General features: G+C 34.7%; 1 protein-coding gene across 3 annotated transcripts in view; it reads left to right on the top strand.

The window, feature by feature from the left end:
* Akap6 (A-kinase anchoring protein 6) overlaps positions 1 to 23,425 on the top strand; it is a 461,670-nt gene that overhangs the window by 375,881 nt on the left and 62,364 nt on the right. For all 3 annotated transcript variants that reach the window (XM_090345201.1, XM_090345199.1, XM_090345200.1), the window contains 2 exons: positions 7,258 to 7,404; positions 10,530 to 10,754. In XM_090345201.1, coding sequence (XP_090201327.1) covers positions 7,258 to 7,404; positions 10,530 to 10,754 — 372 coding nt within the window. The remainder of the gene's footprint in view (positions 1 to 7,257; positions 7,405 to 10,529; positions 10,755 to 23,425) is intronic.

Genomic DNA, 23,425 nt, shown 5'->3' with positions numbered 1-23,425 from the left:
AGACTTCTTTCACAGCTATTTAGCTCGGCAGCCTACTCCCCGCTGGGGTCTGCCCCTTGGGCACGTCAAAGCTTCAGACCTGACAAATCACACACAGATGAAGCTGTACAGTTTTTTAAACAGTTTCATCAGTAACTTTTTTTTCTTTTACATATCCTCCTTGTGGTAAGATTTATTTTTCTTCCTCTTTATTACCATTTCAGGAACTGTTGATTTCCATTTGAGACAGTTTGTTTTTACAACAAAGCAACAAGCTAGCAATATTATTTTATAGTAAAGTATACTAATAACCTGGTCACCAAGACTAAAGACCTACAGAGCATTTTTCACTAGAAAAACTGTAATTGCATTATTAAAATCTGCATGTAGCAGGAAGCTTATTGTTGGAATATCACAGTTTAACAGAATCAGAAAAAAATATATCCACCATAGAAAGGCATCCAGCTTATAACCTATTCTGAGTTCAGCCTGGAAATATTTCTCAAATGGTTAGCAATATGCTGTTATCAGTTTTTTGTTGTGTTTTTTTTTTTAGCAAATTGTAAAACTAATGGTGCAACTCCATTTCCTGCTTAATTGATGAAGTTAAAGTGGCTGGTTGCTAATGAGTGTGTTAGCAAACAGTGTTCCCTTTACTGGCTTAAGTACATTAGAATTTTTTAAAGCAACTTACTGTCCTTACTTTTATGCGGTGAAAAATATTGACTTACCTACAATTCCTGAAATCAACTGAAGAAATGACGTAATTATTCTTATATGATTATTTTGGCAATGTCCGGTGACTAGATTATATTTTTTCTAGTTCCCACAGTGGACAAGAGTTATTTTCTTTTATGAGTCATAGAACTTTCTATTACTTTTTCATTTTAGACAAACAACACCTGAAGATCTCATCTTCTGACTAAGCTGAAAACTTAATGCTAAGGAGAAATAATATTTAAATGCTTATCTTCTTCTTAGTCCTCTTTTACAGTTAGCTTAGCATGAAAGTTCTATAAGAGGTTGAACCCAGTGAAAGTTCTATAAAAGGTTGATTGGTTGAAACTAATTAAAGATAGATCTAAATAGGAAAAGAAAAGAGAAAAAGATCAAAGGAATTACATTAGGTGTCAAGATGTAGTCTGGGGACATTTTATTTAATTTTTGCAGTCCTGCTCCAGGAAAACACTAAATTCTAAAAATGTACAGCTTGGAGGCAACCTTCCATATTTGTATTATTTTTACAATAAGATAGATGTCAACTGGCAAAAATCCTGAAGAAATCACTTGGGCACTGATGCACTAACACATTATGGTGAAAAGAGAGGCTTGTGTTTTTCACGCAGTGCATTTCAGTCTTCAATTAATGTGAAAGCACTACAATGCCTATGCAACTTCTCTTGCCTAGTGGTGCACCATTTATCATTGCAGTTTTACATTGACCTTGACACCCACTTCATTAGAATAAAGATTGTCTACCATTTAGGTTACATTGTTCCTCTGCACAGAGACCCCATGCAAATTTCTGTTCAGATAGAAGAGCTGCAAGGCTGTCAGAGGTCATCTGCATTAAATGATTGCAGCTATTTTCCAACTGCTTCTTTTCATTCTACTCAATTCAGGCTAGGAGGATCAATCAAGTCCTCTGCCTGAAACAGTGGGACTGCTGGGAATATAACTGTTTGGGGTAGTAGTGGATATACCCTAAACAGTATTAAATATTTAATATAAACTCATTAAAGGGCATGCAAAGTTTGTAGAAAGATACTCAACTTACAGAAATATTGAAGTACTAAAGAATCTGAAAAATACATATAATAACAATAATTAATTCTATAATTTTAGAAGCTGTAATCAGAATATTTCTTAACAGTAGTGAAAGTTTCCTATGGGAGATGTTTTCTTTCTTGACCTGAGTTGGGAAGAAAAGATACAGGTAGCTATACTTCTTATGCATTATTTTGCATGAAATTAACATGAACATTTTTTCAGTCATTGGTGTCTTATTTGTATTCTGTAACAAGAAATTCTGTTCTGACTGTATTTATTTTTAAAAAGACTTTGGTATGTGTTATATAAAAGAAATGATTGGTGAAATAAGTTTGCCGAGCCTCCTACTTAAATTTCCTGAGTGATATAATTGGAATTAAATTATTAATGGAAGATACTTTTAAAAAGATTGTTTTATGATCTTCTATTAGGGAATTTGCAATTCATTTTAATATTTGTAGTTTGATTTATATTAAAGATAATGCAATCTATGTCCAATTAACAATACATGGCCAATGTAATATGATTTCCAGATCATGCAAATGGAATAAGCTAGAAATGGGGAGTGAAACTCAATTCTTAACCTCAGATGTAATTTGCTGTGAGAGTGCTGGCAATTTTAAATGACATTGCACTTTTTAATTTTTCCAAAGGCTCAGCAGCAAATTTATCCCAATCAAGAAAGCCTATTATTAATTTACAAGGACAATTGTAGGAGTCTTTATAATTTCTCTGTGCAATTATTCACCATAAATTCTAGTGGTAAAATACAGGAGTATGCAAGAAATCAGGACCATTATTTGTCTTGAGCCTGAACTCCCTTCCTTAATCTCGAATAACTTCCCCAAGCATTGGCAATACTGGCTTCAGTGTAGCATCCCATACTTTGTGAGATGCTAGACACTAGTCTTCTGGAAAAGGGAAAAGCACAAGGGCTACTGCAGTGGCAACTCTGGCCTCCAGCAGTACAGCTGAGCTATGGTCCCTGGACTTCCCTCTAAAAGGACTCTTTGTTCCTTGTTGAATGGCATTAGGCATGGACTTGCTGAGGGGCCACCATGAAGCCTGGAATGAGGAGGGCAAACACTAGCTAGAGAACACAATGTGAGAGTCATAGACAGGCACATCCTTGCACTTGTACAAAAATGCATATTTTCACACAGTAATGTTGTGTTTGGTGTGTTCTATACATATGCCTTGTTAATTCACAAAGATATATTTTATTTTCACGATATATCTTTCTCTTGTGCAAATGGAAAAGGTGATCATGGCGAATATACAGGTGTTGGAGGTGATAAAGTGCATGGACAAAGATCCTCAAATGTGTCATTCTTATAACTAGATCCCTTCCTTGTTTAACTCTTCCTAACATGAAGAAATAGGTTGTAAGACGTAATACTTATAACCCAATAAACAGAATTCTAAAAATCAGGAAAATTACTTGGTTTAATTCTTGTGTTTCTCATAGCTAAATCTTCACTCTCTGTTTAGCAATGTCTGGTCTCTTTTCAGCATAACCAACAGAAGCACCATACAAAAGTCTTACAATGGATGTCTTAATCTCTCTGTGTGCTTTTAGAGCATTATTTTGAATTCCATCATGCTGCCTTTTTTCTTTCCTCTTCTGAAGTTTTATTACAACAGCAGAATTCCCAGGGAGCTTTGGGGGCAAGGTTCACATAATATAGCCCTGAAGTTTTGCTTAGGTGGAAGCCAGCCCCCAATCCTGGCCATCTTTTGATATTCTTTCTATTTCAAAAAAAAAAGATTCACTGGGTAGAATCTTATAGCATTAGCTGCATATAGTTTATTTTTTATTTTTTTTATTTACCAGACAGTGAGCATCGACAACCCTTTCATGAAGCTTTCTTTCTCTGACCTCACAGTGACAAGGCATCTTGTTCTTTAACATTGAGGGAGGCAGAAAAATGCTTGAGTTGCTCAATGTGTGCCTTCTATACCAGTTTCAAAATGGCTTATTCTTCTGGTTTCCATGGTGACAATTAACACTGTTTCAAGGCATTGTTCCAGTCTCCATTTGGGCAGAATTTTCGGTGTGATTTTTAACAAAAAAAAAAAAAAAAGGTTGGGGTTGCGGGGTAGGGGGGGAAGCCTTTAGCATAACTGTCAAAAAAAGTTATCTCAATCTAGTTTGCAGGCCTGTTTCTGCTGGCTTTATTTTATAATTCAATGTTAGCGTATTGTGCTTTTAAAATGCAAACTCTCAATAAGAAGTTCATTTTAATTCTTAGTAAAAATAGGAAACTACTAATGCTCTAATGCTTTTTTAAAGTTTTCTTTTAAATAGGCATAGATGGTAGTATTTAGGATACTATGCCTTTAAAAAGCTTAGATCACAAATCTATTAGGAGGATTCATTAGTTAAAATTGAATTGGCCTAGCAAATACACTTAATAATGTAAATATGTCCTTTCAACAGAGTATATTTTATTTTTGACTAGACAGAGAGGCCCACAGCAGGTGCTGTGGGGAAATTAAATACTGGATGCTTATTTACTTTAGCACTCCAGAAAAGCCATCTGACTTTAACTTTGCTAATCTCATTTTTGGCTGTTGAAAAGTATTCTATATCATAAGATCCCCAGACTACAGGACACAATGGGAAAGTCTCTACTCACTTACTGCTGTGGTAAAATGAATATGAAGATTAAATTATCTTCTCACCCCAGGATAAAGTAGTTCTACTTGATAGGATGATCAAGAACAGATAGATCTGATAGTTGACTCTCTCTACCCAATGCTTCTAAAAAGATGTTACAGAGAGAGAGAAATAAAAGCTAAAATATACTAGCATTGACAAAATTATAACCCTCCTGGCATTATTATACGTACATGGCTTAAGGCCCCAAATCATTTTAGATTCAAGCTTCAGAGTACTCAATAATTAAAATAAATATTTTCACCTTAAATTTCTTGACATTCTAGTACCTTTCATTCACATACCAATATATCAAACAATTAACTAGATTCTCTTAGCTTTTATAGTTTGAAGGAATTGTATATCAATCATATTTTGCATCAGTCTGTTTATACATTGTGACAAAGAGAGCATACATAAAGACAAATATATTTTTAATGTAATAGCCATTTTTTTTTGCCAGTCCTGGGTTTGGGCTCGGGACCTAAGCATTGTCCTTAGGTTTTTGTCAAGGCTAGAGCTCTCCCATTTCAGCCACAGCACCACTTCTGGCCTTTTTCTATGTATGTGGTACCAAGGAATCAAACCCGGGTCTTTGTGCATACTTGGCAAGTACTCTACCACTAGGCCAAACTCCTGGCCCATAATAGCCATTTTAATAGCTATTGTTGTACCTATATATGCCACATTTCTCAGGTAAAATTAATTTATTATGTCTAAAATTAAATTCATTGCTTATTATAATTTTATTATTACAAGATTGTTGTTTTATGGGATAATTCTAACCTGTTCTCTTTCTTAACTAGTTTGCTTTATAGGGGGTGCTCAAAATTGGGATAAAGAGAAAAATGAGAGAATGGCAAATAAAAATGGTAGTCAGTAGAAGCCACTCCCAGAAGGTCCAATCAGTGACCTCATTCCTCTATATGTGACTGTTCTTGGCAAAAGGGAAATAAGATTGCTTGTCTGCCTGAAATACTGTTTCCTCCCAACATTATGCTAGGCTTATCAAATTAATAATGGAACTCTTTACAAATGAATATGATTATATGAAGCAGATTTTCCTCTTTGTCAGTCATCAAAGTTTTCTAAGATGTTTTTTGAGTATTCAGTCCAGAAAACTCAAGTTGACATTGTGTTTTCTGTGTTGTAGTAATGTGGTTCTGGTAATTGCTTGATGTTAAAAAATGTAATCAGAATTTCCCATGTATTACAGGCCAGATTCTGAAAGCACTAAAACAACTCTTGATTTTCTTCAATATGCATATTCATGTAATTTTGGATACTCTGACACCCTGATCAACATTCATTAATAATATGAAATGCTTTAGATCACCTCATTTAAAACATTTTGTTCTATGATCCACAAATGACTAACATTTGGAGAAGTTTACATAATACAAATGATGTTCATGTTTAGTGTAATGAAAGATTAAAATATGAAACTAAAAGTATGCAAACATATGCATGCAAATGCTGAAGATCTATTAACTGAAACAGTGATTTCACACCTTTTTTTTTTCTTTTAAGCTGCTCCCAATTGTATTTTACTTTGGGAGCTTCTGTGAATCATGTTTTCAAGGGGAATGGAATCACCCAAGTGCATGAACATATTTTCATTTTCTGATTAGCACTACTTTTCTTGGACAAAAGTTTTTCTTATTGGATCTGATAAGTATTCTGCCATGGTCATTTAAGGCAAAATGCAATGCTACCATAGGACTCAATGACCTAATATTTTTTCAATTATTGTATGTGTAAATGTAAAGTATGTTTGGTTTTTCCCACTCAGCAGTATTTTCACATATATGTTAAAATATAGTCACAATTATTTGTTGTCTACCATATTTTCTATGAAGTTATCTCAATAGAATTATTGAAAAGAATCACTATAGTACTTATCACTTTAAGTAGCTTTTATACTGTCTTCAGGAAAACATCTTTTTTAATATATTTTTATTGTAATTATTAGAACAGTTACATTATATTCACCAGATAGAAGGTGCATTATATATATGCTTATTTGGTTATTTGAAATAGGAAAATATCTTTTAAGAGAGACTCATTTGGCAATTTGCTAAATATCATGTATATTGGGGAGATAGATAGATAGATAGATAGATAGATAGATAGATAGATTACAATTTCATAATCAAGTATGATATACATAAGCAGTTTATAAAAATAAAGAAGTGTATAGTTTTGTAACTATTCCTAAATTATTGTTTCTTTCTCTCTCTATATGAACATCTTGAAGCCTGCGCAGACATTTTCAATATAAGCAAAATGAAGGCAATTTGTTAACTAAGAGCCCAGAATTTGTAGGTTGAGAAATAAGTCTCATAGGAAATGGAGATACGGCTCAAATGGTAGAGCTCTAGCTATGCTGAAAAATCAACAGCTGAAGAAAAGCTTGAGACATTGAGTTCAAGTCATCATACCAGCAAAGGAAGAAAGGAAGACATAGAATCTTCCTGTTTAGGGTTTGTCTTTTGGGACTGAGATGAGATTTGGCTTTGTAGTCAAATGTTGACCAAAACTAACTATATTATCAAATTCTTCTGGATTTTCCTATTCATTATATAAACTTCATTTTATGAAGACATAAATCCGGTAGCATTGATAGAACAACTTATATAGTTGTGCATATGCATGATAATATAATTTGATGATATATTTTTAACTGTTTTCAGCAATATTTCTCAATCACACATGGCACTTAGATTTAGGCTCAGAGTCAGTTTTATTGGAAACAAAATGTTTTGCTTCCATAAGCATTATAAACTCTGTCATAGATGTTCTAAAATCACCTCTATTCCTAATGATATCCCTTTCTCTTTTCATTTTAGCGGTACAGTGTAGAAATGTCCATCAGACATCTGAAAAAGACGGAGCTGCTTAGTAAGGTTGAAGCTTTGAAGAAAGGTGGCGTTTTACTACCAAATGATCTCCTTGAAAAAGTGGATTCAATTAATGAAAAATGGGAACTGCTTGGGGTATTTGCATTTTTATTACTGTTTGTATGTACATTTTTTGTGTAAAGTACTCTATCTGTCTGATTTCTAATTTGAAGCACAAATATCTCTCTCCTTGAATTCACTACCTACATTTCAAACAAGCTATTCATACTATTAAGGGGAAAACATTGCTTTTCCTCTTCTGTTGATTTTTTTTTATTCTGAGCTTGTCTCCATGCAGATTTTAATAATTTTGGTTCTCTAATACATAAAAAGTGAATAAAATATGCCATGTATTATGGGTATGTACCAAGTCAACTATGATACAGTATATCTGATATATACTGACTGTCATGCTTGAATGAATGTTAATAGAATTTATTCTGAAGGTACATGTTAGAGACATCCACTGTTTAACTATTTACTGTACCCTTAAGATGAAAAGTAGAGTTGTCACTACAGCATTTAAGCTATACTAAAGCCACCAAAACAAAGATGCAAATCTGACCCAGATCTGAATTGCAGAATTAAATCAGCCCTTTTTTTCTGCCTCAATTTCCAGCTCACTTTTAACAAAAGCAAAAAAAAAAAAAAAGAGTTTTGTGTAATTCATTTCACGGATGATGGGCTGGGTCTCAGCCAAATACTGAGATGCAAGAATCTGGCAAAAAGGCAACCTAGAGACTCTGTTACCCAGAGACCAGGAAGGCACTGTGCAGGAGACAGTATCGTCCTTTGGTTAGAAGACATCAGGGTGGGAAAAGTTAACCTGTAGTTTTTCATCAGCTTCTCTCCTAAATTGCCTTCATTTCAAATCAAGGGTAAGCTAAATTTGTCAATTGCCTAGATGATTAGTCATAACAGCTCTGGATGGGTAGTGTCAGTTACAGAGCATAATTTTTTTTCATGCCTTCTATTTTTTGCCTCTTTAAATTTTTTTAAAGAAATAATACTCCAAAATATTTTGAATTAGAAGCTCTCCATGTACCTTGATGATCTGGAGAAATGCCAGTGTTGCATTTACAACATGCGTAATCACGGTGATTAAAAACCTACAAGTTTAAGTCCTTGGTGCTCATCTAAATTCTATACATTCTACAATTGTGCAAAGTAATTAAAAATGTTAAAAGTTCTTACCTATTGTTACATTGCCTTTTAAAAGTGATTGGTGCTGTGCACTGTATAGTATGATGATTTAAATCAGATCCTAGTAAATTCTCAATATTCATTGAGAGAATGAGGAAACTAGTTAGAGAGTATATGATATTTTAAAAGGTTTTTTTAAAATGAATACGAATAGCAAACTTATGTTCTTGATAGAAAAAATAAGTCTGTTTACATTGAATTTGAATATATATATTTTAATGATTTGATAATTATGATTTTGAAATCTGGAAGTGTGTCATATATACTTGCAAATTCACCAAACAATTTTAATCTATGTTAAATTGAAGAAGTAACATTTTACTGTTCCTAATGAATCAGAGACTTTAAAAAGTGTTTGGTATCTTAACAAAAATATCATTCAAATACAGACTGTAGTTTTGCAACCATTTAGGGAGAGAGTAGAATGGAGGGAATATTTTAACAAAAACTGTACCATAATAACACCACCAGGCATACTGTTTTAATTGGCATGATTACATTTTAATTGGCATGAAAAAAATTAAAGACAAGGATTTTAACTTCTAACAATAGTAAAATAGAGGGATATGGTTTTTAATATTACTTTCATCTAAGGTGAACAGTGTGGAATGGAAATACATTAGAATGAAATGTCAGTGGTGCGTACAGTTTAATCTGTGAAATTTTGTCCCCAGTGCTGCATATTACTCTGTCTCAATTGCATATTAAACAACCCTATCAAGGCAGGCATTGGCATCTGCTGTGCTGACACAAATTGTGAATTAAATGAAATTGATGTCCTCTGTCGTATATTTATGAAGACGGACCATTCTCTGAAGTATTCTGTTTATGAAGAATTTATGATTGCAAACTGTTCCAGAACAAAAAAATGTGGCAATAAATTCTTTTTTGTGACCCTACCCTCCAAGGGCATTGATTCCACCTCCTGCTGCTACTTTTGTTACAGCATAAAAACAATAGCTAAATCTGAATTCCACTGAGAGTCTTTAAATTATCAATATTTTCACCATGAAAATACAAGGGTATTGCTAAGAAAGGCTATTTTTCTATTACAATCTCCTAAAGATACTATTTACAGAATACAACACAGCAGATGAATATTTGTTGACTTAATTTTATTTGTGTTTTAGAGCTTATTTTTGTAGGTTTCATTTATCATTATAGATTAAATCCTATTGATTCTCTGAAGAGAGTGCTTTCCACCAAAAAGAAAAGAAAAAACAAAACAGCTCAATGATACCTTCATGCCATAATTGATAATCTGAATGGGCTCCTAGCACAGTGACTGGGGTGATTTTAACACATATATTAGAGCTTCTAGCATTCATAATGAAAAATGGGAAGAACTATGAGGTTGAACAATTTCAAAGTCAGGCTGTATCAACAGCAGCAGTAAGAAAGCTACCTTTCTAAAATATTACTGTCATATTATTAGATAAATTGTACTTCATGAAACAAAGTAGAATTTAAGTCTCTGAACAATCTATCCTTGGCCTCCTTAGTGCACTGATTAAAGTCAGATTTCTACCAAACATTTACTGCAGAACACTTTTTAATGTATATTCTTGTCATGAAATTTTAAATGATTTTTTTTGTCAGTGCTGGGGCTTGAACTTAGTACCTGAGCCCTCCCTTGGGCTTTCTCAAGGCTAGAGCTCTACCACTTGAGCCACAGCACTACTTTTGGCTTTTCCTATGTCTGTGGTACTGAGGAATCGAACCGGGACTTCATGCATTCCAGGGGAGCATTCTACCACTAGGCCAAACTCCAGACCCTCAAATAAATTTTTAGCTGTGACAAGAGTAAACTTTTGGACCAAACATCCCATTAAGAGTGAATCCTCTGGTTATTAGAACACCATGTACTGCCTGAGAAACGGAACCCTGAGTAGAGCAACAAGCTTTAACAGTGAGGAGGAGGAAGGTACAGTTGGACACTTTCAGGTAGCTTTTATGATGTGCTTTTGGTACCTAAGTAATCTATGTTGTTTTGTTTTGTTTTTAATCTGATGCATTAGAAAACCCTAAGAGAGAAGATGCAGGACACAATGGCAGGACACAGTGGATCAGGTCCACGTGACCTGCTCTCTCCTGAAAGCGGAAGCCTGGTAAGGCAGCTGGAGGTCAGGATCAAAGAACTGAAAGGGTGGCTAAGAGATACAGAGCTTTTCATCTTCAATTCCTGTCTGAGACAAGAAAAGGAAGGAACAATGAATTCTGAGAAACAACTGCAATACTTTAAGGTAATAAAAAAATAATCAAAGTTGATAAAAAGCTCTCTTTATGGTAGAGATGAAATATGTATCAAGTACCTAAAGTACTATGCCCCTGTATCTATGTATCACTGTGCACTTAAATGTTTCCTTGAATTTATGGACACCTTCCACATTTCTAATATGCTAACGTCTATATATGTACAAAGATAAATATCGAGCATAGCAAATACACACTGTATAAAGGGAGTCTCTGCCGCCCCTGTGTTTTGTACAATTCTTGTTGAGAAAGGACTTTGATAAATTCAAAGCAGATCTGCCCACTCGAAGAATTACTGGCCACTCTGAAAGACAGACCTAAATGTTCTATAAGGTGGCAAAAAAAATACTACCATAAATTGATATGTTAAAAGCACACAATGTTTAATTGAAGATCATTAATGCTAACAAAACAAAAATTTTACATAGGAATCAACCATTTATTGAGGGAGGAAAATCAGTGAACAAAGTTCCTACATTATTGGCATATTCCAATGTAGAATAATGCTAACCTTACTGACACAATGGTTTTCATGCTTGTGTTCATGGAGAAGCATTTATGCTGGTTTATGTCCATTCTTTACATAGTATCTATTCAGGAGCATGTGAGAATATCCCTAATGGCCTAAGTGAGCCCATACTGCTTGAGGCCTCCAATTAGTGATATCCTTTCTAGTGTCAGCCTAAGATTTTAGGTTTGTAGAATGTAACATGGAGGCAAGAAACCTTTTAGTATGAAAGATCTTAAACAAAAGCCATCACAAGATGACTTCTCCTTTTTGATAAAGGGTTTGAGGGCAAGCAACCAAATCCTAGCCCTGTAGGACTAGGTTTTATTTATCTTACCCTACTCAACAATCTGTCTGAGAGTTTAGTTACCTTCTCCTTTAAGCATGTGAAGCACCTAAAAAGAATTTCTAATAACCAATATTTATTCCACCTGTACAAATTATTTTGTTCTCCTGGACATGGTGATGCCTGTAATCACAGCACTTGGGAGGTAGAGGTAGAAGGATCATGAATTTTCACTTAATGTAGCACAAGAAGTTAACTGAAAATGTAATACCAAGGCAGAAAAGATTTATGGCCGAAAGTTTAATATCCAAATGAGTTGTTTCAAATCTGTTTCTCCCCCCTCATACTCCAAGGTGCAGTAATATGGCATCATCAGATATTTGCCTCTGGTTGCTTGAATTTCAATTCACATGCGTCTTATAAACCATATTGACAATTATGGGGATAGGTGTTGCCATTTTTCTCTCATTTTTGTGTTTATAATAGCTTTAATGAACTGATAAAAGACCCCAGCTTAAACATTAGACCAAATCCTAGACCAATTAATTGTGTCATGAGTCTTGTATGAGCCCCTGATGCCTTGATTTCTTTTTCCATAAAAGGGGCTTCCTCTAGTATTTATTTCACAGTTTTGAATTTATGTACATACATGATTATTTCTACTTTTGTGTGGTGCATTGATAAATGATAGAAATCTAATATTACAAGCTCAGAGGTGTTATATAATCTTTAGGGACAATAGCAACTTTTTATTACATTTTTTATCAGCCTACCTACTTACATATATTATACACAAGTATTTGAAGAAAAACTTTTCAAAAAACATTGTTGTTTTTTTTTTTTTTTTCCAGTCCTGGGCTTGAGCTCAGGGCCTGAGCACTGTCCTTGGAGTTTCTCAAGGCTAGAGCTCTGCCACTTGATCCTCAGCACCACTTCTGACTTTTTTTCTATGTATGTGGTACCGAGGAATCCAACCCGGGTCTCCATGCGTGCTAGGCAAGCACTTTAACCACTAGGCCAAACTCCCGGCCCTCAAAAAACATTGTTACAGATACTTACTCATCTATTTTGTTCTTGTTTCTAAAGGACATTAGGTTTGTATATATAATCCTTTTTACTTAGGCCCTAGTAACAAACTTAAAACTATTTAATAGAGAGTCAGATACTGAGAGAGATGGAGAAGAGAGAGAGTAAGGGAGGGAGGGAGAGAAAAACAGGGGGAGAGAGAGAGAGAGAGAGAGAGAGAGAGAGAGAGAGAGAGAGAGAGAGAGAGAGAGAGAGAGAGAGAGAGAGAGAGGGAGGGAGGGAGGGAGGGAGGGAGGGAGGGAGGGAGGGGGGGAGGGAGGGAGGGAGGGGGGGAGGGGGAGAGGGAGAGGGAGAGGGAGAGGGAGAGAGAGAGAAGGGGGGGGGAGAGAGAGAGAGCGCACAACAACAGGTTTTAGGCTTCTAGACCATGGGGTAATTCCTAGCATTTTGCCAAAGTTGTACTACCTACTCTCCTGGTCACCAGAATGGTCATGGTGCATAATTTGTTATTTACCAAATGTTTTTTGCTACCTAAGAATATTCATAGAATTTGTTTGAAAATTAGAGACCATCACATGTTTTTTGCTATTTTATTTCTCTTCTTTAAATATCTCTTTTTTCTTACAGTATGTTTGCTTTCCAAGTCACTATTCATTGAACTAGTTGCTTTGATAAACAAGTCTGTTTTCTACTTTTCTCAAATGCTATGTTGACCACAGAGAATCTTCTACCCTAAACCAAAGATAGGGTGTAAACAATATTGCATACCAAATCCAATGATTCCTCAGCCCCATTCCATAAGTGAATCACGATCCTATAAATGGGAAGCCAGAGAATGCATATTATAATTAAATTAAATTGATTAAATATAATTGTTCCTCAATATTAAAAAATATTCATGCTATAATTTATCCTTTATTTATTTATTTATTTATTTATTTATTTATTTATTTATTTGCCAGTCCTGGGCTTGAGCTCAGGGCCTGAACACTGTCCTTGGACTTTCTCAAGGCTAGAGCTCTACCACTTGAGCCTCAGCACCACTTCTGGCTTTTGTCTATGTATGTGGTACCGAGGAATCGAACCGGGTCTTCATGCATGCTAGGCAAGCACTTTAACCAGTAGGCCAAACTCCTGGCCCCTAATTTATCCTTTAGAATTTCCTTTTTTAAATAATAATTCTAAGACTCATCATTGTTATTGAGTATTATCTAACATACTTATTCTGATAACCATCATATTCCATTTTTCATCTATATAAGTATCTCACTTAATCATACTATTAATACTGTGAAGGGCACCACTGATTCTGATTCTACATATAGGAACAAGGAAGCTCTGTTCTGTCTACCTAATTTCACTTAAAAAATAATTTCGTTGGCAGGTGCGGTGGCTCACACCTGTAATCCTAGCTATTCAGGAGGCTGAGATCTGAGGATCAAGGTTTAAAGCCAGCCCAGGCGCAAAAGGACCTGAGACTCTCATATACAATTAACTTCTAGAAAATGGGAAGTGGGGCTTGGCTCAAGGGTAGAGTGATAGCCTTGAGCTGAAGAGCTCAGGGACAGCTCCCAGGCCCAGTTCAAGCCCTATGACCAATAATAATAATAATAATTTCATTGCTCTTATTAAGGTGTTGTACAAAGGGGTTACCATTGCATAAGTCAAGTAATGAGTACATTTTTTCTTTGCACAATGTCACCCCTTCCTTTACCTTCCCCATTTCCCCTTCCCTTCCTTGCCCACAAGTTACACAGGTCACTTTTCATATCATATATACTAAATAGCATGATTGCATTTGTTCACTCTTTTCCCTCCCTTTCTGTACTCCCTGCCTTTGTCCCCCCTTAGAAGAAATAATTTTTTAAAAAAATGCAAGAACAAATACTACCACCACCATCAACAATCCAAAGTCACTTTTAATGAGGTAGTAAAATTAGGTGTAAATCCCAGGCTATCTAACTTTACAGTATGAACTACTATGGAAAATTGGTACTTTTATCTACTGTGTGTCTTTTCATTACAGGCAATTAAAAGAGAATAATAGGATAGAACTAAGTTTCATTTGTTTTTTTTTTGTTTGTTTACTAGTACTGGGGTTTGAACTGAAGGCCTTGCAGTTGCTAGACAGGCACTCTGCATTTTGAGCCATATTTTTGTGTTATTTTTTCAGGTAATACTTCCTGGTTTTGCACAGAGAGTACAGCTTTCCACTTAGCTGGAACCACAGGCACGTGCACCACACTTGTTTTATTAGTTGAAATAAGGATTTACTAATTTTTTTTCTCTCTTTTTGCTTGGGCTTGCCTTGATCTTCTCCTTCCAAATAGCTGGGATTTTAGGCATGAGCTTCCATTCCTGGTTTATTATTTCTTTATGATAAATCTACAGTTACTATCTTACCAATTTGCCCCAAACAGCAAATAGTTTTAGCTATCCAATATAATTGAATTGGACTGTGAATTTTTGTACTTTATCAGTATAAACTTATTTTCCATGTATCTTTTAAATGAGAAAAATTAAAACTTTTTGAGATTATGCAGACTTGATTATTTTCTTTATGATTATAAGCTCCATTTACTTTTTAAAGTTTGCTTTTTTTTTGCCAATGCTGGAGATGGAACCTAGGACCTTGTGCACATTGGGCAGACACTTAAACAGTTTAATTTGTAATTATTTCTAAGGTAATTTCACTCTTAGTGATTAGCATATGATTAAGTATGCTTTGTCTTGCTAGATTCATTGGAAGAATGAAACCAAATATTTATGTTGCGATAAAAATGTAATACAATGTTTATAACCTGTCAAAATCATAACTAAAAATAAATATATGGAAAATACTTTACTCACCAGAATAGACAGTTTCTACCTTTCTATATATTGAAACACAAGTGTTATTAAGGGATCTTTCTACATGGGAACCTATTTGGAATGTTGTAACTCTTTTTGTGGTTTCCTATGGGAGAGATGCACACAGAGAAGGACAGGCTTTGTCCACAGGCATTGGCTTTATGATTTGCCAGTCTCTAATATCACTCAGGCTCTTAACAGAACTAATTCCTGTCTCTAACATCCCCAGAAATGAGAGGAATATCACAGTGTGCTCTCTGGGAGACAGAGGAGAGAGTGCAGCATTGAAAAATGGAAGTCATTGTCTTTGTAGACAGAACTGTGGACTTCGTTGTTGTTTTTGTTCTTGTTTTGTTTTGGGGTTTTTTTTGCGCAAAACTAGTTTAGGGATGGTAGGAAAGAGGAGGATCTTCAGTTTTTAGAAGAAAATATCAAAAGCAATTGTGAGACTTTTTCTTTTTCTTTATGTGATTATTATAGGATTTGAAACAGGAGAAAATTCAAGAAGAGAGGGCAAACACTAAGGTATGAACCTAGGGTCTGAAACCAAATTGCAGAATTGCCAATGACTGAACATACTAGAATAGCATAATGTAGGGAGCCTGTCAATGACTTGATGAGGCCAGCTGGCAAAGGGACTTCTAAGGCTGTATGAGTGCAGCTCCAATGCAATTGGCTGGAAAGCACTGCTTTTTACCATGATCCTTCATAGAGGAAAAAATATAATTACTTAATCATATGTTCCTTGCATTGCAAAGCCAAATTTATTAGTCTAAAGACACTGAATTGAGGACAAATTAACCATCATAAACTAAAGAAGTCCTCAACACGCCCAGAACCAAAAACATGCAGGGAAGGGCAAATTCAGACCTCCTGTAAGACTTTGTCACCAAGAAGGTGAATGGATGGATTTAATTTGGTAAACTTTTCAGTGATTAACACACCAAATCTGTAGTTAAAAGTTGACTAGCATTTTAAGATATACTTTTGTATTTAAATACACTATAATGATATATAAATTGAAAATTATGCTCACTTCCTTATACTTATGAATGTTTTATGAATGAAGAACTTGATTTGTAAAAAGCACATGTGACTTATTTGAATCTACAAGGCAACTAGCAGCAGAAACAGCAAAATGGGTGATTTTTGTTATAGACTCCTACACTCTCATTCACTCTACAAATCACTGACCTTTCAAAGAAATGCTGAAACATTGTTTCAATCGTAATCAGGGTTTGACAAACATTTTCAGCAAAAGGCCAGCTAATAATATAATCTCTGTTAGAATTACTCAATTCTACCATCATAGAGCAAAAACAACCATGTAAATCAACAAATTTGGCTATCTCTAATAATATTAATTTACAGAACTATTTACAAAGGCAGACAGTGGGCTAGATTTGATCCAAATGCCACAGTTTCCTAGCGTTTCTCTTTATTATAAAATGTGGCAATAGTTGCCATCTGCATTTTCTTTAAGAAGTTGCAGTAAGAAAAATATACTTAGAGATGATCAAATGGAGGAGGGAAAGTTGAAATAACTTATTTAAGCACATACAGTTAGTGATGAGTCAATAAGCCCGTGAACTGTTCCACAGCCATCTGTTACTTAGCCAACTCAACAGTTTCTTAAGTCAAAAGTCTATTCTTCTCCTTTTCCTTTAAATTTCTTTCTCTTATTTTTTCTTTCTTTTCTTTTTTTTTTTTTTGTTGTTAGTCATGGGGCTTGAACTCAGGGTCTAGGAGCTACCCCTGAGCAAGGCTATATACATCGGTAAGAACATACATTAGTCTAGCCCTATGGAAATAAGCATAGAGATGCCTCAAAATATTAAGAATAATCTAGGGGCAGCACAGATCTGTGATCCTAGTACTGAGGAGGTAGAGTTGGAAGATACTAGATCAAGGCCAGCCTGAACTACCTACTAATAGCTTGGCTCAACAAAAAACTAAGGAAAGGAAAAAAAAAGAAAAACTGAAACTAGAACTATGTATGTTCTGGATATGCTCACTTTGGATTGTATTGGAAAGAATGACAGGAATCAAAATACTAATGAGATACCTATATACCTATGTTCATCATGGCACTGTGTACAGTGACCATATTATAGATATGGATCTAGCCCACCAGCAGATGAATACATAACAAAAATGTGTGTGTCTGTATCTCACACCACTACACACCATTATTAAGTCTTATAAAAGAATGTCATATCATTTGCAGGAAAATAAATGGAACTAGAACATATTAAGGTAGTGAAATAAGCCAAACTGAGAAAGACAAGTGTATAAACTAAAGCTTTAAAAAAAGAGGAAAGGATGACAAGGATGAAAGAGGCTAGTAGGGGGATAAGTATTGTCAAAGTATAATAAATATATTAATAAATATAATAAAACTATTTTTATAATTAATATATACTAATATATATGAGAGATAAAAGCAGAATAAAGAGTTATTTCCTCAAATCTCAATGCATAATTTTCAGAAATGTGAATAAGACCATTAGAAAAAGACTCTTTAAGGGAACTTTTTCCTGTCCATTATAACTACCCTTAAATAGCATCATAAATAGTCCTGCTTGTTGGGACCTCAAAGCCACAGTACAATGATTAGCTTGAGAGTTATGAGAGGCATTTTGGAAGTTTTTACAGGTGCCTGAATCATACCAAGCATTCTGTCATGGAGTGATCACAAACTCTGTAGTGGTGCTCTTGGAAAGTCTAAAGAATAACAGTTTGTGGTGTAGCCAAAACATTCAAAATCAACAGGCATCAGGTAGGACTTAATCTTTCTAAAGGTCTAAGATAATTTTTACAACTATTATACTAGCTCTATACTTTAGTTGAAAATCTAAGCATGTTCATCAAAACTCTGTGCTGGTGGTGTGACTCAAGTGTTAGGTAGATCCTGCATCCAAACCCCAGCACCACAGAGAAAAACAACACTTCTATTGATAGTTTCCCCTACTATGAATTAAAAACTATCACCTGATACATATCTAGAAATAATTTCAAGTCAGTTGGATAAAATGATTTTTTGTAACCAAAACTAGCTGAGGTGAGGTTAAAATTCAATTATATATTAAATGAATCTGCTTCATACTACTGTATGGGGAAGTGAAAAGATCCAAAAGATATTTTTACAGGAAATTCCAGGACAGTGTTCTAAAGTAAAAGAAAATGAAACAAAGGCTGATTTTTAAAATGACTTTTTTTAATGCAATGAATGATATTCCAATGGAATAGAGGAGCTCTGTGAGCATGCCAAGCTGTAGCTCTGTCTTTGTTTATCCTAGTGTTTCTGTTGCCATTTTCAGGTAAAGCAGACTCATGAGGCCAAAGGCTGCTGCTATATGTACATGAAGGCACACCCATTCCTCATTGCCTTGAAAAGCACATAGTACTGTATTCGTGTCATAGAAGCAAAATGATGGATCTTTCTGTTCTTAACCTCTTACTATTACTGAAGTATAATTTTATTACTAATAAACTCACATTAAGGAAAAAATAGAATTGCAAAAGTATTTCCAGGCTCTGCACATGGGTGTATAGAGCAGTGTCACTGAAAATGAATCTGATTCTCCATGATGTAGAAGCTTAACAATGTGGATTCAAGAGGCTTTGCCTTAGCCAGACACTGGTGGCTCATGCCTATCATCCTTGGGTGGCTAAGGACAGGATTATGATTTGAGGCCAATCTGGGCATAGCATGTTACAAGATCCCTTTTCAACTTATATCTGGGCACAGTAACACATGCCTGTCCTCACTAGCTATATGGTAGGCTGAGCACAGCGTCTCCTAAGCAGAAAATCTTCAATGCTCTCTGATCATGAAGGAAAGCTCTGTATTATCCCTGAAACAATGACAGGAAAGCCCACAACTAGAAAGTTTATAACTCACATGTGCTGTATATCCAGGCAAGAAATATGACACTATTCAAAAAATAACCAGTGAATAAAACAGGCTGCTCAAAGCATTGTATCAGTCTAGAATATACAAGGCTCTGAGTTCAAACTACAAAAATAAAAGGCTATGCCTCTTTCTAATTTATGATGTTCCACAAAGCTCCAAATTTCTCACCTTTAAAATAGGCATAGTAGTAGTCCTTACCTCAATTAGCACCATTAATAGTCTCTTTTAAACAACACCATGTAATCTAGTTCTTTTAGCTAGATAATGTGGTTAATAGCCCCTCTATCTAATAGTTATTATTTGTAAATTTTAGTTTATTAGATTAAAGAATTCCCTCCAACCTTAGCATTTTATGTTTCTACACTAGCCATCATTTCTCATTGAAAAGTTATCCAATTATAATGTCATATAATTCCTCTAAACAACATTTTGGGGTCTGGCACAAACTTCTATTGGAATCAGCCAATTCTGGCTGACTTTGGCAACATGGTCTCAAGTTTTTTTTTAATCCCTATTTTTTCCAATATTATAATGTTTTTATAATTTGACACTAGTCTGAAATGGGAAAACGAAAGCTTTCCAACTTATGAATTTCAGTCTGGGTGGCAGCACAGATAACATGATTATGTTTTCAGTCATTTATAAATCAACAGGAAGCAGTTTGGTTAAGTCTTCTTTGCAAGTCTTTCCTTTCCATTTTCTTTCTTTCTTTGTTGTTGTTGTTGTTTGTAAATAAGAGTTAAATAAGGATTTTGTTTATGTTTTTGCTGTGTAGTGGAGGGAAAAGAACAAATGCTTGGACTTTGGGACTGAGCTTTTTAATTTTTTTTTTTTTTTGCAATAGGGCTATGTTCTATTATAGGCTAGGTTGACTGTCTTTAAAAATATAAAGATACAATTAGCATATGAATGCATATGAAATATCCTTCACTATTTACAAAGGAAGGAAATAGTATCATATGAGGATGGATCTTTCCTTTTTTTGATGATGTACATATATATTGTTCACACTCATTGCTTGTTGGCCTTGCAAATAAAAGTCATCTTACAATCAACTTATTAATAAAGGGAATAGGTATTTCTGAAAATTATTTAAAGGCAAGGTATTTCTATTTCTGAATTGCACATAATTCATGTAGTTCTTTATATTTAAAGATATACTTTGTGCAAATGTCTGTATCTGAATTCTTTTACCTAACATTAGAGGTCAACATCTTATTTATTCAATAAATATGACATTCAGTTAATATATTAAAATCCATATATCATTATCAGTGAATGCCTTAGTCAATTAAAAAATAACCCAAAATAGAATGCAAATTTTGGATAGGTCTTGTTTTTTGATCCAGTCTGCTTTTCTTTTGACTGGGGAATTGAGTCCATTAATGTTTAGGGTTGTTATTATAGACAAATGTGTCATGTTTCCTGTCATTTTCTTGACTTTCTGTATTTTTTCCTCATCCTGTGTTTACTAAATTGGTCCTCTAGTGATTTTTGTGTGATGTATTTCTTTGATTTTCATTGTTTTCCTCAGATTGTATTTCTCCCTTTAGAATTCTTTGTAATGCTGATTTAGTAATCATAATTCCTTTAATTTTTGTTTGTCGTGGAAAGTTTTAGTTTCACCATCAAATTTAAACGATACTTCTCTGGGTAGATCAGTTTGAGTTCAGAGTTGTTGATTTCCATGCTTGGATTTTACCATTCCAGGCTCTCCTTACATTGAGGGTTTGTGTGAGAGGTTGCAGTAGTTCTGATTTTCTTTCCATTTCTTTTCATTTGCTTAATAAATGGTTCAGTATCATTCTTTCTGATGAATGAGTAGAATTTCCATGGTGTATATTTACCACATTTTTTGATCCATTCATCCCCTGTGTGTCATCTGGGCTGATTCCATATCTTGGCTATGGTAAATAGTGCAACAATGAACATGTTTGTGCTGGTGACTTTACTGTAGCCTTGTTTGTGCTCAATTGGATAGATAATTCCAAAGAGTGAACTTGCTGGGACAAAATGTAGTTCTGTTTCATTTTTTAAGAACCTCCATACTATTCTTCAGAGTAGCTGAACAGGCTTACATTCCTACCGACAGTATAATAGAGTTGCCTCTTGGCCACATTCTTGCCAGCATTTGTTATTTTCCATTTTCTTGATAATGGCCATTTTAACTGGGGTGACATGGAATCTCGTTGTTTTAATTTATATTTCCTTTATAGCCAGAGATGTTGAGCATCTCTTCATGTGTCTACTGTCCATGTTTACTTCCTCTGAGAAGTCTCTTTTTAAATTATTAGCCCATTTATTAATTGGGTTGTGAAGTAAACCAGACCCAGAGAAACAAAGATAGTATGGTGTCCCTCATTTGTGGTAGAAACAATATATCTATAAATCTATAAGTAAACACTTGATGGTACTCAAGTGATTACAAATGAATTGACTGAAGTATAATAGACTCTATAGAGAGCTCAAATAGTATTATTCATTAGATTGACTTATTCAAAGCCCAATAAAATAAGTACCAGTAAATGGATACTTGCAAGAGGTGGTGGTCAAGGGGGGCATAGAAGAATGGACGGAGAAAGTGAAAAATACAGTCAAGTATTCATTATATATACCACAAAATTAAGACAAATAAGGGAAGGGGTGAGTGGGGGTTAGGGGGATTGAAAACATTGACAGGATGACACAGATCAAGCTGCATTGTATACATAAACTGCTTTCTTAAATTTTTAAAGACATTCTGTACAAATGGTTAAAAAAATAAGAAAAGTGAGGAAAGGGGTGGTCTGTGAGGGGTAGGTGAAAATGTTGAAAGCGGTGACATTGATGAAGACACATGGGCTTTATAACTACTTAAATATAGTAAAAATATTCAAAACAATAAAAATGATTTAAAAAATAACAAATCCTGCAGTAAACTTTTGGTGCAGTGAGGACAAGCAAATAAATGTTTAAGTCTAAAGAATAGAAGGCAAATTAAGTTTGGTGTAGCCTGCCTGTAATCTCAGTATTTAAGAAACTGAGGCAGAAACATTGTGGATTTGATTTAGGAACTAGTTAAGTGGAGAGGCAGTGGTTTGAGCTTGTGTTGTAACAAGGGAAGGATCCATACCTCTCCCCTCATCCCTGGGGGCAGAACTGTAACTCAGGGTTGGGCCTCCCCTTTGGGGTGACCAAAGTACCAAAATACTTCACCTGCCTGTTGGTAAGGCAATGGAAAAACCAAACTTTCTGACTTTGCCAAATAAAAACTGTACAACCAACCTGGTCTTATCTAGAGGATGACAGAGTCTTTGTGATTGTTTTTTAAACAATAGAAGCAATAAGAAATAAAATACATAGGATGTTAAAAGATATACAATAAAGCACAAAGGAATGCACTTATTAATAATGTTGAAAAATGCACTGGGGAAAAGTTGACGTTGCTAACAGTATAACAAATCCTATTTCTTGATAAAAATGACAAATGACTATCTCTTGTAGATGCTTGGTACTTTAATATTAACGATACTCACTGCTGCTGAAAGCAGCAATAATTTCTGTATGGTCCATAGCACTGTGTATTACGGATTGATATTAATGTATCCAATGAAATAATGAAACTGTTGTTCTCAATAGCCTCATTAAAGAATTTGGTTTTTCAAAAAAAAAAAAAAAGAAACTGAGGCAGGAGGGTTGCAAACTTGAAGCAAGTCTGGGCTACATAGCAAGTTCCCAACCAGCCTGGGCTATATAACTCAACCTGTCTCAAAAAGCCACAAAATAAATCTTGGTTAATATTAGACCAGGCTGAAGTGATGGAGAGTTTGAGTCTTACAAAATTATGAATTCTACAGTCATAGGCCTAGGTTTTCCTTTCTTATTCTTGAGATGACTTCAAATGAGAAACACACACACACACACACACACACACACACACACACACACACACAGGCTTACTATTGGCTTACTATTCCCTTGCTTGTCCTTTTGTCATTAGTTTTCAATATATTGTTTAGGTGAGTTTTTTTTACAGTATATTCTAATGAAGTCTAAATGTCCATATGTTTTTAATAAGATTCAGCCTATTCACTCA

This window comes from Megascapheus bottae, chromosome 14 (genome assembly GCF_031878675.1).
Source record: "Megascapheus bottae isolate mThoBot1 chromosome 14, mThoBot2.hap1, whole genome shotgun sequence".
In the NCBI taxonomy this organism is placed as follows: Eukaryota; Metazoa; Chordata; class Mammalia; order Rodentia; family Geomyidae; genus Megascapheus; species Megascapheus bottae.
This window is presented reverse-complemented; position numbering and strand designations above follow the sequence as displayed.